The sequence below is a fragment of the Melozone crissalis genome, unplaced genomic scaffold, assembly GCF_028551555.1.
Source record: "Melozone crissalis strain CALT ecotype California unplaced genomic scaffold, PUWL_Pcris_2 ptg000014l_1, whole genome shotgun sequence".
In the NCBI taxonomy this organism is placed as follows: Eukaryota; Metazoa; Chordata; class Aves; order Passeriformes; family Passerellidae; genus Melozone; species Melozone crissalis.
Genome location: NW_026535792.1, coordinates 18,924,593 through 18,944,049, shown reverse-complemented (window position 1 = coordinate 18,944,049; position 19,457 = coordinate 18,924,593). Strand labels below are relative to the sequence as shown.

The 19,457-nt window shown below is 41.3% G+C and overlaps 1 protein-coding gene across 1 annotated transcript; it reads left to right on the top strand.

The window, feature by feature from the left end:
* Positions 1-8,092: 8,092 nt before the first annotated feature.
* On the top strand, positions 8,093-17,256 carry LACTB (lactamase beta). The gene is made up of 6 exons (XM_054272720.1): positions 8,093-8,338; positions 9,236-9,302; positions 11,027-11,217; positions 11,559-11,904; positions 13,343-13,508; positions 15,750-17,256. The coding sequence occupies exons 1-6, from the start codon at positions 8,093-8,095 to the stop codon at positions 16,291-16,293; spliced, it is 1,560 nt and encodes a 519-aa protein (XP_054128695.1). The 3' UTR covers positions 16,294-17,256.
* The last annotated feature ends 2,201 nt before the right edge of the window (positions 17,257-19,457 follow it).

Here is a 19,457-nt window from a genome sequence, read left to right as displayed (position 1 = left end):
TGATATTTGGTATGTAGGTTTAAAAACCAAACAGCTGCCCACAGTGAGCAGTGCAATGTTATATTTCAATTTTAGAGAAAAAATTGTATTCAGAGATGCTGAGAATTTTTTTTTAAAATCTAAATAGAACATCTGCATACTGTATTAAAGGTGTGAGATGGCAGAAATCCCTTTTCAAGCTACTTTAAACCCAGAAAGCCCTAATATCTGTTTTCCCAGTTCCTCTTTTGCCCAGGTCTGTTTTGCCTGTGAATCAATAATGAAGACATTGCTCTCTAACCTCAGGTGTGCCACTTATCAGTTATACATGTATTTCTCAGACAACATGGGGATTTAGCTTTGGTTCTATTTTATTTCCCTGGCTGAGAATTTAGAAGAACACAACAGCCAACATAAAAAATGTTTTTTACCCACACCTGTTGGTTAAATTTGCCAGGCACCAAGTCGAGTAGGAACTTGTTAGCTTTCATTACAGCACTTGGAAAAAATGTCATCATCCACTAAGTAGAGCACAGCCTCCTTCCAGCACCAGCATGCCTTGATCTCCTCTGATGGATGTGTCCTTATCTTGCTTGTCTTCACACTGCAGATTGCTGCTATTGGTGATGAAAGGATGAAAAGAACCCAAGCTGGGTGGCAGACACTGAGATGAGTGTGCAGGTAGTCAATCTGTTCTACTGAGTCATGTTCATCACACTGAGGCATAACTATAAGTTAAGTGTGTGATGGACCTTGCTATACACCAGAAAGTACAAGTAGCATCTAAAACAAGGAAATTGTCCTAGTTGTGTTCAAGGTAAAAAAAATAAATGGCAGTATTTCCAATTCAAGCAGTTGATGAGTTACTCCAAGTCACAAGAGACATGAACTGTCTTACAATTAGGGCATATTAGAGAAGTTACTCATCCCAGGGAGTTGTCTTCCCTCAGTAGCAAAGTTTTTAAAATTTTCTTAGTTGTTTCCCACAGCCCTGCTTGCAAAGGTACAAAAGAAATGCCTCCTTTAGTTTTTGCAAATATCCTATTCCAGTATAAACCTGTGCAAATGTCATTAAATTGGTTTATCCTGTATGGAAACGGAATAAAGTAAAATGCCTGCTTAGCAATTTGTGTAGCATATAGTAATCAGACATCTTTAGAGGGGCTCTTTTGAAATACATCTAAGTTTGGGAAGAAAAATATGAAGCAAAGGAATGGAGTTTGTAGTATTCATGGACTCAGTCCCATAAGAATATACAAGCCCAGTGCCAAATGCCTCCACCCAAATACCCGAGACGTTACTAATTTGATAAGAGTCCTTTTCCTGTTTTTTACTGGCCTGTGCAGTTTCTCAAGCTATCTGTACTTTCCCACGAAGAGCAATTTTGGTGGCACAGAACATGTCTGCAAAGCAGAATGAAGGTGTGTTGCAGCACAGGTAGGTGATAGCACACGAGAATGGGTGGTCAGAGCTGCAAATGTGTGGGAAATGGGCTGGCAACCAGCCTGCATTTATAGCTGGGTGAGTATTTGGCATAAACTGCACAGAACCTTTTGCTTGTGGCAGCAGATATCAGTAAAAATACCTGCTGGGGCTTCAAATAATGTTGAATGGCTTGGAAAAACTGCTGGACAAGGTACTGAGCAGGATCCAGAGTCTTCTGTCTAGAAGAACAGATAAGTACAGTAAATGCAAATCAGGACTGCATTCTTCAGACAGGGCATGCCTGAAGATTCACACAGTAAATCTGGAACCACATTTTTCCTCCTGCTGCTGTATCTGTCCAAGCAAATGTGCCTGTTGTCTTTCTTCCTGACTTATAGACACCTGCTGTGGGGGTGGCACTTGGTGCTGGCACCTCAGGATGGCTGGATGCAGTGCCTGGCCCACTTCTCTCACCAGTGTCAGGCTGTCAGAGTGCTCACATCCGTCCTGCCACAGCCACATCTTTGACTCTGGGCCATGCTCATTTCATTAAGCTTTGTATTTTGGGGAGAAAGGGTGGAGAGAGGTGGTTATCACCTCCCTGTGAGGAGTGTGATGGTGTTCACAGGGGCCTGAGGATGAGGGAAGAGATGAGGATCTGACTCCATGTTTCAGAAGGCTGATTTATTATTTTATGATATGTATTATATTAAACTATACTAAAAGAATAGAAGAAAGGATTTCATCAGAAGGCTAGCTAAGAATGGAAAAAGAAATTATAACAAAGGCTCGTGGCTCAGAGAGTCTGAGCCAGCTCTCTGTGATTGGCCATTAATTAGAAACAACCACACGAGACCAATCACAGATGCACCTGTTGCATTCCACAGCAGCAGATAATCAATGTTTGCATTTTGTTCCTGAGGCCTCCCAGCTTCTCAGGAGGAAAAATCCTAAGGAAAGGATTTTCCATAAAATATCATGGCTACAGAGGAGCTCTTTCTAGAGCAAACCAGAAAGCTTTCCCAAGTGCCTGCACATGTAATTCTATCTTTGGGCATATGAGCCTCACAATACCTTGTTAATATGTTTAATCTTTCAGGTGTTTTACACCTTCCATGGCTCTTACTTTGTTCAGAAACATGCTTGAGTCTGAAAATACACAACTGGAAAGTGAAACTCTCTGATGCTGTGTGGAGCTTCTGGCACTCTGGGTGGTGATGCTCACCATCATTTTCCATGCTGTCTTGTACCTCTGCTCAGTAAGTGGGAGAAAAGCTGGAGAAGGTAAAATGGTTACACACAGCAACTGAATTTTAATGATAAATGTGAGTACATTCTCAGGCACAAAATTGTCCAGTGCTCTCTGTGCTGTTTTCTACCAGAAGGGATTGTTACCTGGATAATAACTTCAGGAAAAACAGAAAAAAAAAATCTGCATGTTTTCTTTTCTTTGGAGGGAGAATATATGTGTGGTGGTTTTCTCTTTTTTTACACTGATGTATTTCACAAATGTTCCTTCACTACATACTTTCAGCTGGTGAAAATTATTTTTCCTCTGGGTCCAAAAAAGTTTCAAGTAGACCCTGAATTAAAACTATGAGAAAATCACCACTGCAAAACTAGAATTTTAAAACCAATGTTTTTGCAAAGAAGAAAAATAAGTGTGTGTGCACTTTGGCTGATCTGTAACCACAGCACGGTCTTTTCAGCATTCCTTTTTTTAACATGCAAAATATTTTCCAAACTCCCATCCTGTTTTTTTAGGAACTGTGTCAGACTACATGCAGTTTCTGAAACTAAGGCAGCAACAGTGTGGCACTATAAAACTTGCATATTCTATTTCATTAAAAATATATAATGCCCAGATGGTACATGCTGAGTACACAGGAAAATGAAGCAAATTAAGCAGAGCTGATGATAAATGTGTTGATCTCACTGTCTGAAGACCACTGCTTTTAATCCTGCTCTTTCTCTTGGTTCTCTTGGAAGATATCTTAAAGATTTTTTCCTGACTAATGTTTCCCAGCTGAGCTTGTGGAAAAGACCCAAACCACCCCAAACAACCTGGGGAAGATTTAAGTGTTAAACTCGAGCTGTGAGTATGCCCCTATTTCTGTACCTTTAGAGGGATCAGGCCTGGGTTTGTGCTGGCTCTGACTGTCCTGGCACAGAATGTTACAGGTGCAGGTTGGTTCTGTTACTGCAGTGTGCATACACTGAGAGCAGGCTGCTCTTACCTTACTTGACAAATAATAATACTCTGAGGACTGCTATACTGACAAAAACCAAGCAAAAAAATGTATGAGGGTGAGGAGACTGTAATAACTGAGATCAGGAACTCTGGGACAACCAAGGAAGTTCCCACAGCGGTGGAACCACTCCCTTTGCTGGCAGCCGGTTAAATGGCTGAGGGTTTTTACTGCCATCTACTGTGCAAATGCTTCAAGCCAGAGGGAAATAAAACTTCTGTCCCTTCGTTCTCAAATAAATGAAATTACTTCTGAAAAGAGAGGGAAGGCAGAACTTGATTTCTCTCTACAGCTAATATTCTCTTTATTTATCTTCTTTTCTAATTCAGAAATTATTTGGGTCTTTTATTTCCTTCCTGTGCTGAGAGTAGAATCATCAGGTTTGATCAAGGTAATTGTTATCCCTTCACTCCTTGCATTTTCCATCAACATAAATTTTCCACATATCTATGTACACACAGATAGTATTTTTAATTGCTGTTTTCCTATTTTTCTTCATTTTATCTAGTACAAATATAAATTACAATCCTTTTTGACAACTTTAGCTCTTCTCTTATAATTATATTCCATTCGACGCAACACTTTTAGATCCAGAAATCTTTACAGAAGTTAATCTTTAATTATTGGAATCCAGCTGGAATAATGGGGATTCAGTTGGAATAATGGGGATCCATTGGACCATTTCATTGTTCCACAATAAATCCAAAAAACAAAACAAAGGAGCTTCCTTACACTACTACTGTCTTCATTTTTAAGAGCCCTTCCTACACATTCACCCTACAAGCTTCAGCCTGGGTCTGGGGCAGTTACAAATGGCATTTAATAATGTGATAGAGCAGAGATGGGCTCATGATTGCAGGCATGCCCAGCCTTTTATCAGGGAAATACTGATACTGATCACTTGTTTTCTATCTTTCATACCTTACATGTTATTTGTTGAAAACTTTACCCATTTTTTCAATGGAAGGGTTACATTTAGGGGAGTGTCACTGCACAGTTTGTCAGTGAGCTAGAAAAGCAAATGAGATCATCATAGCAAGAAATAATGTGATCAAAGTCCAGACCTACAAGCAGGAACAGCCATAATAACATCTGTTATTATTGCTGAGACATCAGAATCCACACAAGCATTTACAGAAATGCAAGTGATAGAAGTGATGATGTTGTTTCCAAAATTCCTGATTTCTTTTTTTGCCCCAAGAGCTATGTTTTAGGAAATGTCAATGAAGCCTCACAATTTGCAAATGCCTGATGTTTCCACAAACTGGTGACCACCAGCAGCAGTGTGAGCATATTGTACCTTTTGCTGGTGGGCTACAGCCCTGCAGAACAGCACAAAAGCTGCTGCCCACCTCTCTGTTCCTAATCTGTGGTGATTGTTACAGCTGCACCTCCTGAAGGGTGAGACTACCTTCTGCACTATTTTCTTACATTCTATCCCTCCACATCTTAGAGGCTCTAAAACCTTAAGGGATTCTTGGTGGTGACACTCCAGGACTGGGCCCAAGTGGAGGAGAGTGAGCACAGCCCTGCCTTGCTGAGAGACCCACTGTCTCACACCACTCTTTATCATCTCAATAAGGCGTATCTCAACGCACATCCAGCAAGTATAGCAGAGCAGGAGAAAAATCAGCTGGTTTAGTACTAAACCAACCATGTGGAGATTTTTCCACCATGCTAGGGGGGTCTCCAGATTGACTTTTCTGGTTGTGTTACATAAAGAAGATGGATTACAGCTGAGACTCTGTGCCTGTACTTCTGAGTCACTGATGGACAAGAATGGAAGAAAAACATTGTCTTTTTTGTTAAATTAGAATTGTATAAGCCTAGTGCTTGCTGTCCTCATTTTCTATTGCTATCAGTAGAAAAAGAGTAGAAAATCCTCAAAACATTGTACAATTCAAAGATAGCAAACCCAGAAGTTTAGAGGAAAATAAACCAGATAACAATTGACCAAATTGTACTACTGGCCTTAGCACAAAGCTCTTCATTAAGGCAATCAGACAAAAATGGCAAGCTCTGTTTCTGGCCCATTCAAAAATGTGATGTCAAAGAGTGTTCATGCTGAGCAGGTTAATGTAGGAATGTAGAGAATCCTGCTGCAAAATGCTTCCAGAGACAGCTTAACACTGTGAAAATGAGTTACAAGAAAGGAAATGCATCATCTTGTACCAGTTGGGTATGAAGTTGTGCTGTGATAAGCGATGGAGTTTTATTGAGAAAGTACTAATGAGCAATAAATGCCTGCAGTGGAATGGGTAGCAGCTGGTCTGCATTTGACTTCACACATGAAAGCTATTTGGCCTGACTTTGTGCCAAATCCTGCCATTTTTGAGATCATCAGACATGAAGAAGATTGAAATCCCTGGGTTAGTAGGGATTTCCTAACCAAAGAAGTGAGCCACCCTTGTAAGCAGAAGTGGGGAGTCTGTCCTTCTAGAACTCTCCATGTGTCAGCTGTACCATCCACACTGTTCTGGGCTGACACCTGACACTACAGCCAGTCCTGGAAGATTCAGCTGCTGTAAATAATTTCTGACAAACCTAGTTCAAATATGGTCATCTTGCAGTTAAGAGGTTTTATCTGGGTGTTAGCCTAGCTTGCTGTACTTCACCTGGCATATGTTTGAGCAGGCTTTTTTCATTTGATCCTGCAAACATTTGCTGGGGAGTGCCAAATTAAGAAATTATTTTGTGGCTTGAAGTATTCTTTACCTTCTCTACCTTTTTCTTATGCATCAGAGCAATGAAAGTGTTGGTTAATAGCAGGTTAGTTTGTCAGAGCCACGTTGGTGCTGGTAGGAGTTACAACCTCACCTCCATCAGGAGGAGGAATGAGTAGTACTGAGCCTGCTTCAAAACCCTTTATTTTCAAATAAGTTTTTGGGGAGGATTCACAGGGGTTTGGCTCAGTTTGCCAAATACCACCTGTGGACACAGCTGGTGGCTTTTGCTTAACAAAAGGAACCAGCTCTAAGTCCCTGTACTTGGTGGTGTGAGGCCACCTTTCAAGTGCTGTGTTCAGTTCTGTGCCCTTCAAGACAAGAGGACACTGAGGTGCTGCAGTGAGTCCAAAGAGCGACAATGGGGATGGGCAAAGGTCTGGAGCACAAATCTGGTGAGGTGAGGGAGCTGGGGGTGTTTAGCTTGGAGAAAAGGAGATTCTGGGGAGACCTTATTGCCCTCTAGAACTCCCTACACCAGGAGGGTACAGCCAGCTGGGGTCTGACTTTATTTCCACACCACAAGTGACAGGATGAGAAGACACAGACTTAAGCTACGCCAGGGGAGGTTTAGGATGGGCACTAGGGTGAAAAACGCCAAACACTTGTTTTTAAAATTTTAAAAGTTTAATAGTAATAAAATGGTTATAAAAATAGTAATACAATTAGAGTAATAATAATTTGGACAATTTGAATTAGGACAATATGAGACAATAGAGACAAAGAGTTATGGATGTCCGGGTACCTTTTTCTGGGCAGCACAGCCCGAAAAAGGACCCACATTAACAAAGGATTAACCCTTAAAAGCAACAGCCTGTTGCATATTCATACACCTCATACATGATGCATAAATTCCATTCAAACACAGGATTCTGTCTGGTCGTCATCAACTTCTTCCTCTGAATCCTAACAGCGCCTTCGAGGCAGGAAGAAGTTCGTTTATTCTGATAAGAGAGCAATAAATTCTTTTTCTCTGAAAGATTCAGGTGTCCTGTGGCTGCTATCTTGCTGCAAGTCCTTTCTTTACAAAAAAAAAAGTATCCTACATAGCATAGTTTCTATTTCAATATTTTTTATAACTTAAAACTATATTTAACACATTACTTAAGAGAATTAATACAGCATTACTTTCTAACACAACACATATAATATTCAGTTTAATATTTGCGAAAAGCAACCATAAAATACACATTTTTCACACTAGAAAGTCTTTCTTCAGTGAGAGACTGGCATTGGACTGGGCTGAGCAGGAAGGTGTTGGGAGTCACCGACCGAGGGTGTCCAAGGAAAGGCTGGACGCTGCACTTGGTGCCACGGTCCAGTTGATAGGAGGTGTTCGGTCACGGGCTGGGCTCGCTGAGCTCAGAGGTCTTTTCCAGCCTCATCGTTCCTGTGGTTCCGTTTCTCTCCGTGGCCGGCCAGTCGCGCCGAGCCCCGGGGAAGCGGCCTGAGTGCCCCGTGTGCAGCCCGTGGCGAAGGCGGTGAGCCGCGCTGCCGTGCTCCAGCCGCCGCAGGCCCCGCCGGAGCGGAGCCCGTGGAGGGCAGCCCGTCCCCGCCGGAGCCGAGCCCGTGGAGTGCAGCCCGTCCCTGCCGGAGCGGAGCCCGTTCTCGCCGCCGCGGCCGCGCCGCTCCGTGAGGCGGCGGCGCTCGATGCGCTCGGGGCTCGGCCCGGCGAGGCGGTGCCTGCGGCTCGGCGCTGCCATGTCCGCCCCGGCCATGGCGGGCCTGGCGCGGGCCCTGCGGCGGGCGGCGGCTCCCGGGCGGCTCCCCCCGGCCCGCGGAGGGGGCGGCGGGGCCGGGCCGCGGCCCTGGGGCTGGGGGCTGGCGCTGGGGCTGGCGCTGGGGGTTCGGGCGGCCCCGGCGGGAGGCGAGCCGGAGAACGGGCGGGAGGAGAAGCCGCCGCCGCCGCGGGGCTTCGGCGCAGCCGTGGAGAGGAGCAGGGACCTGGTGCGGAGGATCAAGGTGCTGAAGCGGGGGGACCGCTGGGGGCTGGCGGGGCTGGCGCAGCTCAGGCAGCTCCACACAGGGGTGTGTGGAAGTGTGGTACAGTGTGGGGTATCTGAGAACAAGGGGGGGCTCAAAGGCTGTGGGAAGAGAGGCAGGAGTGACCGAGGGCACTTGGCTCAGCCTGGCGGAGAGACCTCACTGCAGCTTCCTCATGAGGGGGAGCGCAGGGGCGGGCACTGGTCTCTGCTTTCTGTGACTGGGGAATACCAGGAAATTATGTCAGGAGAAGTTTAGGTGGGAATTAGGAAAAGTTTTTTACTCCGAGGGTGACCAGGCAGTGAACAGGTCCCCAGGTAAGTGGGCACGGCTCAAGCCTGGCAGAGCTCCAGGAGTGTTTGAGCCCCGCTCTGGGGGGGGATTGTTGGAGCTCCCCTGTGCAGGGACAGGGGTTGGCCTCTGAGATCCTTGTGGGTCTCTTCCCACTCAGGATATTCTGTGATCCTGTTTAAAAAGCACCTTGTAGTTACTTCAAAAATCCAGCTGAAGCTTTTTTGAAATCTTCCCTGCCAGTGGGTGATGCAGTTTACCGGTTGCATATTCACTGTCATATTTTGTTTCTCTTGCATGTTCCGTTCAATAATTTAATTGAATTATCAAAGCAAAAATATTACCTTGCTATTCTTGTTAGGTATGTTTTTTTCCCAATAGCTGAGTTAAAATGTCAGCTTTGCAAAAGCAGTTTGTACCAGTTCAACCAAACTGGTACATAACAAAATTTCAACTATAATTTGGCAACAATAAGCAGGTTTATTTGTAGGGGTTTTGTAGCTTTTTCAGTTCAAGGCTTGGTAGGAGGTGTTTTTATCTTAAATATCCTTCTAAATGTCTTCTGTCCATTTTGGTTTTTTTCAGGATGAAGCAGGAATCCCTGGTATATTAGTTGGAGTTTCTGTAGATGGAAAGGAAGTCTGGTCTGAAGGTTAGTATGTAGGAGCGGTAGTTGTGCATGCTGTCAAGAACTGATGCACATCTAAAAAATGAACAATTCAGACAAGCTAATCAGGCTGGGATTTTGTCTACTTGATGTCCCATCTCTGGACAGTCACCAGAAATGGGTGCTTAGGGGGTATCAAATGGCACCTTCCTTGGTAAACTTCAATCATTTCCAGGAATTGATTATTTGTTAACATCCTGAATATGCTAGTATGTCTCAACAGTTAGATTGGAGAATCTTTCTTCCAGTAATTTTTCAGAATAACCTTTGAATGTACTCTGGGCATAGAACTGTGCAGTGGCCTGGTAGCATTGGGTGTAGGAGGAAAAGAGCCGTTCTCCCCACAGGAACTTCCTTAGCAGTCAAAGGAATCAGGGCTCACATTTGGTGACCTGTCTCCTGTTTGTGGGCTGAGGTGTGGCTTCACTGGGAAGGCACTGGCATTTAACAGGTGCTATCCTTTCAGAAATTGCAATTGTTTTTTCTGGTTACACAGGGTGTAAGTAGAGTGTGTTAGTACTTCTCATATCATGTAGACATTTGATGTTTTTAAAAAACCAATCAAAATGTCTATCTGTTCTCAGAAACATTTTCATGAGTGTCAAAACACTCAGTTCTGGGTTGTTTGGGTCTCCTCCTCCCTTCTCCATGGGGGCAAAGCAGGGACAGGTGTGAGTTGCAGGTATTCTGTGACCACAGCACTGAACCTGCTCTCTTGCTGATGAGAATGGTGTGAGGTTTGGGAGGTGTTTTCACTGGAAGAACATCACCTGCATCAACAAGCACCAGGCACTTGAGTAGCAACTATGTAAGAGAAAGGATCTTGGGCAAATGGCATGTCATCTGTTTTATTTCTTGTACTTTGTCAAGGTTTGTGGTTTTATTTCCTGAGCAGCTCATTGTTAGGCTACAGTTTTATATAGACAGAGGTGTGTTGCTTGGAGGCCTATCTTGTACAGAAAACTGCAAATATGTCATTGCTGCATTTTCTTGCTTTTATGCTGCAACATCACTTGCACTTTCTTCAGACCTCTCTCGACCTGAAGGCTGGTTTGGCAGCTTGAAAATGCTTTATTAATTCCAGTTCTTGCTACCAGACTTGTGGGTTGGTTACATAGGAAAACACTGTTACAGAGACTGTTAAACTGTGTTTTAATTGAAGTTATACTGAGTGATGTTGAAACATAGTAACACCTGGGTTCTGTGAAACCTTACAGTTTAGGTAATGGGAATGAATTTGTGAGTGATTTCCTCTCTCAGTTTCTGTATTGATACAATAAGACCCTTTACTGCTTTAGCCATTAATTTAGAGCAGTAAAATGAGTGTTTATGACTGTTGGTCAGTGATTTTACAGTCTAGATTTTGGTCTCTTTGGGGTTTTTATGCTGAAAATTTGACCTCGGTAGTGTAAATTTTGGCTTAATCTTTAATCTCCTTTATCATTATGTTTGTTGTGGTCTTCATCATCAACTTGAGATGCCATTGTCTAATCCAAAGGGCTCTGATTACCTGGTGCTGCTACAGTAAAATGTTACTGACTGAAATGTTACTGAAGCAGGGGCTGGGATATGCTTCCTATGCCAGTCCAATGCTTCGTATCCCAGTTTAGCTGGGGAAAAAATATTTTAAAGAGCCAGTAAATCTAACTCATTGCATGTAATGAATTCAGCATGTGCCAAGGACTTAGCAGAGTTTTATTTGCTGGCAGGTTTGGGCTATGCTGACGTGGAGAACCGCGTGCTGTGCAAGCCTGAGACCGTCATGCGCATCGCCAGCATCAGCAAGTGTCTCACCATGATGGCTGTTGCTAAACTGTGGGAAGAGGGGAAGCTGGATTTAGATGCTCCAGTGCAGAAATATGTCCCTGAATTTCCAGAAAAGGTCTACGAGGGTGAAAAGGTATGTAATTGTTTGTTGGTAAGAGTTTTCAAAAATTTTTGTTCCTGTCACTACATAGGTATCTGTGTGCAGATGCCTGATCTAGACCTATTCCTATAAAACACTCAAAATCATTTAGACAAGTACTGATATTTCCTGCTCACAAAAGCATAATTGGATCTTTACTTTTATATCAGTGTGTGTCCACATACACCCTTTTTTTTTTTTAATACTCTGTTTAATATGTGATATTTAAAATGTCTTTCACCTTTGTCTGTTCTTTGTCATGGTGAATGTTACTTTTTTAGTGATTTATTGTTTGTCTTTTAATGAAGAGGGCTCACATTATCCTCTCCACCCAGGTCACCATTACCACGAGACAGTTAGTTTCACACTTGAGTGGGATCCGTCACTATGAGAAAGATATTGCAAAAGTGAAAGAAGAAAAGGAAAAGGCAAACAGAGCACTTAAGCTAACAAAATCCCATCAGGATAAAGAACAAAAAGCAAAAGAAGGTAAAGGGACTGAAAACACTGATTGTGTCAAACAGAAGAAGGAACATGATAGTGAGACAAAGGGCCGGAATTCAAAGCCTGGCAGGAACGACAAGGAGTTTGAACAGGAAGAGTATTATCTGAAGGAAAAATTTGAAAGTGTGATTGAGTCACTGAAGATATTTAAAAATGATCCCTTATTCTTTAAACCAGGTGAGTTTCTATTAATGTAGGCCAAAATATGCTGTTCTGGTGAGAGTTTTGTTTTGATAGTTTTACATGTAATAATGGTAGTAGAGTCCAGTGAAGAGTGTTTGTGTGGGTGTTTTGCTTTGTTCTGCTTCCCTCCCTTTTTATTTTTTCTTCACATGCCCCATTAAAAGCTCATCACAGAAGTATTTGGTCTGTTCTGCACAAACCATCTGGTCATGTAGTATTTATGTATAAGATAATAAATCTCTACTTCTCCCAACAGCAGTAAGTAATGCAGTAAGTGCTCTGAAACATTCCAGTCAGTGGATTTATAAATGGTGAAGCAGAAGATAATTCTGGTAACAAATTTGTATCTACAAAGTATTTTGTAAGCAGATACCAACTTGCTGTAGTCATGTTCTGGGCCTTCTAGATAGGAAATAAAAAGCAAAATATTTTACTGAAACACTAAATCAGACCCCAAAAAAAAAAAAATCTAAAAACACCCCACAGACTCACAGAATTACTCAAGTAATTTATTGTTTGGATTATTTAAATTAGGTCTAGAGAGGACTTTGAGGAGCTTCAGGTGTAAGTTTTAAATGAGGTAGGTTAAGGTAAATTCTATGTATTGCTGATAAACAGTAAATAATGTCATTTAAATATATATCAGCAATAAATATAATGCCATTTAAATATATATCAGCAGCAAATAATGTCATTTAAATATATATCAGCAATAAATGTCATTGCTGATAAACAGTAAATAATCCATTTAAGGGGGAGAGGGGTAGAAAGAGGGTAAAGTTAAACACTCACCATCTTGGAGAGCTCACTTTAAATAAGTGATGTGTCTCAGCTGTAGGCACTTCAGCAGTTGCTCAATATGTAAATGTTTCATAGAAGGCATTAGCACAAGAATGAGATTTTTTTAAATGAAACATTGTTTTGTAAATAAATTCAGTTGTCTTAAATAATACACATGCTTGTGTTCATATAATCTTTTGGGATATTCTCGAACTAGAAACACTGTGCTTAAAGTGATGAATGCCCTTGAAAAATGTGAGTATTGCTGTTGTTTTCCCTTCTCCAGGGGATGGACACACAAACAAGTCACAGTAGCTGAGCATCTTTTAAACAGTGATTTTATGGCTTGTGTCAGCTTTCCAAATCCAGACATCCTTGTTAGACCAGATATGGCAAATCTCCTGGAAAGGATGTTTAATGTCAGCACTGACACCTTGGCATGAAACCTGAGTGTACACAGAGATCTCTGGGAGATTTTAGTGCTGTTCCTTAGCAGGATGTGTGTCTGCTGCAGTACAGAATTTCCTAGGCCCAGGATCAACAATGGTTGATTATTAATTGCTGTATACAGTTTTATTTGCACATATGATTCCATTTAAGTATCATGCAATTAACCTGGGGTTTTTTCCCTTTCTCACTGTGTTTCTTCAAGGTAGTCAGTTCTTGTACTCAACATATGGCTTCACTCTCTTAAGTGCTGTTGTGGAGAGAGCTTCAGGACAGAAATTTACAGATTACATGCTGAAAATGTTCCGTGACTTGGATATGCTGTCAACTGTCCTAGATGACAATGAAGCAATGATATACAACAGAGCAAGGTACACAGGGGTGGAACTCTGCTTTTTCCACAACTGCTGCCCTTTCCATCTTAATTAAGACACCTGTATTAAGAATGTGTGATTGTTCTTTTCCCAGAGATTTAAATGAAGTGTTGTATGTTACTTCAACATTACTTTTTACATTTACATTACAATTTACAAGGGAATTCCTCAGCATTACTCATGTAGCTGCTTCCAATGCCATGGTATAGGTTCTGTAATTAGCATGTAAAATTACAGAATAAGAAATAAATATTTCTTGTTCTAAGTATGGATATGGGAGGTGAGGGGAGTAATAGGGGTGACTTCAAAGTTTGCATTTACCTTGGGTACAAGTAAGCACATAAATGCAGATTAAATAAGGAGTAACTAGGAAATTATGTTGGAATAAATAATTACCTTAGTTTGCTTAATATACTGGCATTTAAAGGGTTCAATGGAATTGTAATAGTCTCACAGCAATACAATGTTTTCATAAATCAAATTTCAGTATGCATGTTGACCAGAATTAAAATTCTATTTAACATCAATTTAATTTTAAAATTAATTTAACATAGGAAAAAAATAACCAACACACCCCACCTCCACAGTCCTACAAAAAAAAACCCCAAACAACACCCACAAAACAACAAGCTGAGATAAATTTTGTAACTGGATAATCCATTCCCATATAGTGGATCAGGCTAGGGTTTCTTGTCTTATTTTATTGAATTTCCTGTCTGGGCTCAGAAATTAATTATTGACTCCCCTGTTAAATTTTGGTGTGGGACAAGAATTCTGTTGAATGACAAAGTAGGTTTTAGTAACAGTCTCATGAAAATGAGACTCAGACTTTTTAAAAGTTTGGCTTCTAAAATGCTCTCAAAGACTGATGAACACGTTGAAGCTGAGGTTTATAAGTACAGGTGTATATTGCAAGTGTGTGTGCACAGCTTTACTGCTCTGTTCCAAGATGCTTTGTGCTGGTGTTCAGTTTGCTTGCAAAATTTCAGAGGCTCTCTGGATGACAGTGATGTTCTTATAAATTATCACCCTTGTACAGTCAAGGTTTTTTAGAACATGTGTATGTTCATCCTTTTATAAACTGAAATATGGGAGGGATCAAGGAGTTGGGAGAGATGCTCTTGTGGGAGTCTTTTTATAGGTACTTACTGTTAAGCAAAACTGAGATGCTGATGGATTTGCTTCAACAAATTGGGGCTTGATGCCTCAAAATAGAATGTATTGAGGGGTTAAGGTTTGTTTAATGGTTTGGTTATACTATATTTATCTAACAGGAAAATGCTAAAAAATCCATGTTCTAGATCTTTTAGAGATATAAGTCAATGTCTTTGTAACAGGGTTTTTTTTGTGATCAAAAAACTCATTATGGGGACAACAGGATACTAAATCACTGTCAGGGTTGATGGTAGTCCTGCATCCTGGACCATTCATCATTCTTCCTTTGTTTCAACCTCTGACTTCCAGTGTTATAAGTTATTCAGAAGTTTGCTAGAAAGCTTTCCAATACAAGTGAGATCTAGGTAGGGCTCTTCTTTTTTATAAACTCTCCATAGACCTTAATTGGTTAAAAGACCAAAGGCTGAAATTCCTTGGGTTATATATTTATTCAACAAATTTCATATGTTGTATGAAATTACCCAAGTCATGATTGGACTGTTCCTTTCAAAAGCACAATTTGTTCTGCACTTCTGTTGCATTGTTGCTGATAATTCTGCAGCTCTGCTTGGCAGTTTCTACATTTGTGTTATGCAAGATTTTAATGCTCCTTGCTTTGTTCTAGAGTACAGCAACCATAATGGGGCAGTGGGGGGAAATCAGCCATGAGTGAAAACTACTGTCTGGGAGCAGTCACCTAAGCCTCAGTTGTAGAATTCCTTGTTCTTTTAAACATTTCTAGTACAGGCATTTAGGAAAAATCTGTGCTGCCTGATCTATTTATCTCTGTCACATCTCTTATTTGCATATTGTCTTTATTCTTAGTATATCCTAAGATTAAGCAGTATTAGTACTTTTATTGAAGTTCAGCTTCTAACCTAAGAAGTCACCTTAATTTTTGCTTTTCTGTCTGAATTACTTGTTGATTTTTCTGCAATAAATATATTTTTAAAATGTGTTTTGAAAACCCTCTAAATGTTCATGACAATGATACATGCTCAGTTTGCTCTTTTAAGGTAGGGCAGCTTAAAATCATTGCGCATAGTATGTGAGAATGACAAATTGAATTTTCTTGCATTTCAGGTGTTACATTTACAACAAAAAGGGACGGCTGGTAAATGCACCATATGTGGACAACTCTTACAAGTGGGCTGGTGGTGGCTTCCTGTCATCAGTAGGTGACCTCCTGAAATTTGGAAATGCCTTGTTATACAGCTACCAAGCTGGACAATTTCAAAACAACAACAGCAAACTCCTCCCAGGGTACCTCAAGCCAAGCACAGTTGCCATGATGTGGACTCCAGTGCCAAAAACAGAAGTGTCGTGGGACAGGGATGGTAAATACGCCATGGCTTGGGCCGTGGTGGAGAAAAACCAACAGTGTGGCTGCTGCAGACAGCAGAGACACTATGCATCTCACACTGGGGGTGCTGTGGGGGCCAGCAGCGTCCTCCTCATCCTGCCTGAAGAGCTGGACCCCCAGGCTGTGGGTGCCTGGCCAGTGGCACCCCCCAGAGGGGTCGTTGTCACCATCATCTGCAATATGCAATCGGTTTCACTCAACAGCACCGCCTTAAAGATCGCCAGGGAGTTCGACAGAGAGAAACAGGCACAGAGTGAGGGCTGAGAGCTGAGGGACTGGATTCACTGTGCTGCAAAACAAAGGGTGGAACTGGACTTCAAGTTCACTAAGATATGGGAAGAAACAGCATAAATAATTCACTTAATTAACCTCTGCTAGTGGTGCTAAACTTATGTCTAACTGGAATTCATGTCTCAGGGAAGTTCCTAACTTACAGAAAATGAGAATGTAACAGTCAAAGATAACTTTCTGTAGTACCTGTGTAAATGATCATTATCTTAGCAGGTTATTTTTACCAACTAGTGAAACACTTGACCAAGATAAAAAAATAGCCTTTTCTTTTTTACACTAAGTACAAATTACCTACCTTGAATGTTAAACTTTTGAAAAATTTCACATCTTGATTTGACCACACAAATATGTTGCTTGTTATTCTTACGGTTCCAGTCTGCCAAAACTATTCAGTATTACTTTTTAAAGAAAAATTGTGTCACCATTGCTTTTTGTTTTCACATGCCACTTCCCTTACTTGCTTAAAAAACCAACAAAACCCAAACCTTGAAGCTACCTCCAGAATGCAGATTTATACCAGAAGCAGGCTTTTATCAGAGCTGTGGATTAAGAACTAGAAAAGAATGAATCTAGAGCAATGTAAGTAAAATTATTTCTGTTTTTTAGATATTATCTCATCCATTTTTATTGGACAGAGAGAATGTGTAGAATTAGTTTACTGTGCAATAAAAGTATTATTTCCAGAGTCAAGTCCACCCAGATAGCACAATGTGGCAAGCTGTCAAACTGTCCTGTTGTTTTTGAGTGTTAAACACTTGGTAGCCAGAAATGGCACTGTGTTCTGTAGCCCAGATACCCCCTTGTGAACAGGAATTAGGAACTCCAACAGCTCAACACAGCTCCAAGCCCATTCTTGAAGGCAGGAGTGGAAGTCTCACCAACTAACACGGCCCTGGCAGCTGGAGCACAGCTCAAAGTGCTGCATCCAGGGTGGGGACTCCATGGGCAGCTCCTTCCAATGCCTGATCCCCCTTTCTGTGAGGAAATTCTGCCTGTTGTCCAAGCTGAACCTCACCTGGTGCAGCCTGAGGCCATTCCTCTTGTCCTTTCACTTGTTCCCTGTGAGAAGAAGCCAACCCCAGCTCCAGCCTCCTGCCAGGGAGTTGTAGGGAGTGATAAGGCCACCCCTTCTCTCCAGGCTCCTTCACCTTCTTGTCAGACTTGTGCTCCAGACCCTTCCCCAGAGAAAGGAAGGAAGAAAGAAAAGGAAGGAAGGGAGGAAGGGAGGAAGGGAAAGACAGAAAGAAAAAGAAAAGAAAAGAAAAGAAAAAAGAAAAGAAAAGAAAAAAGAAAAGAAAAGAAAAGAAAAGAAAAGAAAGAAAGAGTCCCCTGCCTTTGGACATGCTCCAGCTCCTCAATGCCTCTCCTGAAGTGAGGGGCCCAGAGCTGGATGCAGGACTAGAGGTGGGAGATTTTCTAATCTTGTTTCACAATGGGAATAAAGTGGCATCTGAAGTGTCCATTTTATGTATTTCACAATGCCAAGGGAGATCTCTGTCACCTCAAAGATTTACCCCACCTCACTTCCCCTGCAGTTACATCAGACAGCACTTCCAGGCTGACACAAAACAGAGGAATATCTTTAGGAAAGGTTTCAATACTTCCTTTCCTGCACTGCTCAGCTGAATTTAAGGAGCAAGATGTCTTGGTTAGCAGCTAGCAGGATAGCCCTCCCTGCCTCCTTCCCAAACTCATGCTTTTAATGTTATCCTCATAGTTGTTCCCTGCCCTGGTGATATGCAGCATGCTGCCATCTCTGCTCCCACTATGCCTGTGGTAATATTTATTACCCAAGACCAAGAAATCAGGAAATTTAGTATTTTGAGGGGTCAGTGTTTTACCTATATTTTTAATTAGAGCTTATAAGACTAGTTTAGTATATTCTTCATAATTACAATCATTATTGTACCTTAAAAATGGTTTGCTTGGGGTTTCTGGCCCACTCACCAAAATTTCGCTTTTTTATCTGTTATTAATGTACTGTCTTTATCTCAAGAGTATCCAATCATTTCATCTTCTAGCACCTGGAACAAAATGGGTCCCTGACAGTCTCTGCTTTAGTATTAAATTAATCATGAGTTCTTATCTTTTAGGGTAGAGAAGGCAGAGATATGAGAGACTAGGAATCAATGTGGCCTTAGCATATGTACTCAGGTCACAATTAATATTGCTACTTTGATCTTTGTTCTAAAACCAGAAATCTGATGGGCTGGCATTGTATGTGGGAAATTTAACTAGACTATATCTGGTTAATTAAAAGCAGCTTTCCTGATAAACTTACCTGTGAGTGAACCTTTGTTGTGAGTGGCACTGACATAAACCCCAACTTTTCTTAGAAGGCACATGTATTCCATGGGTACACCTGTTCCTGTATCAAACACCTCCTTCTGCATATGGTAATTACATGTTTGCTGTTTGAAATAACAGAAATAAAACTTACCTTGCAAATGCTACCAATTGTACTAGCAGGTTTTTGGTTTATTTTATTGACTAGACATGTAAGAGTTTTCAAAGTCATAAAAAGAATGCTAGCTAATTAGAAAATCACAATAATAATTAGCTTACCAAGACACCTGATACTTTTAAAGAACTGTTGATACACAACTTGAGATATTATTTAATAAAACAAGATATATGTAAGATTTTGTTTTAATATTTTCTCGTGGTTAAAAACAAAATCCATTTTTAGCAGCCATTTAGAAAGACATGGCTTTCAAGAAATAATTAAACCCTTTTCCTTATTGCAAGAAGGCAATTATTTAATGGCAGTATTTAATACTAACAGTATGCACAGGTTTGCTGTACTTGTGCCTGGATGCCATTCACACCTCTCAGTGTAGTTCCATGACAGAATTGTTTATATGCCAGTTGCCTTCTCTATGCTGCAGGTTTTCAGTGCTTTGCAAAGTGCTTTGGGGTTTTCTTTGGATAGACATCTCAGTTTAGAATACCAAGTGCAGTCCTGAGATCAAATCAGCAGGAGGGAAAACCCATGCATTCCACAGAAACAGCTGAACAGAGGTGAGTAACATTTCATTTTTATTTATCACCATATTATCCAAGAGGGGGAAGGGACTACAGCAACACTGAAAGCAAATGAGCCATTTTAAATCTTATCTAGCTTTTGCAACCCTTGC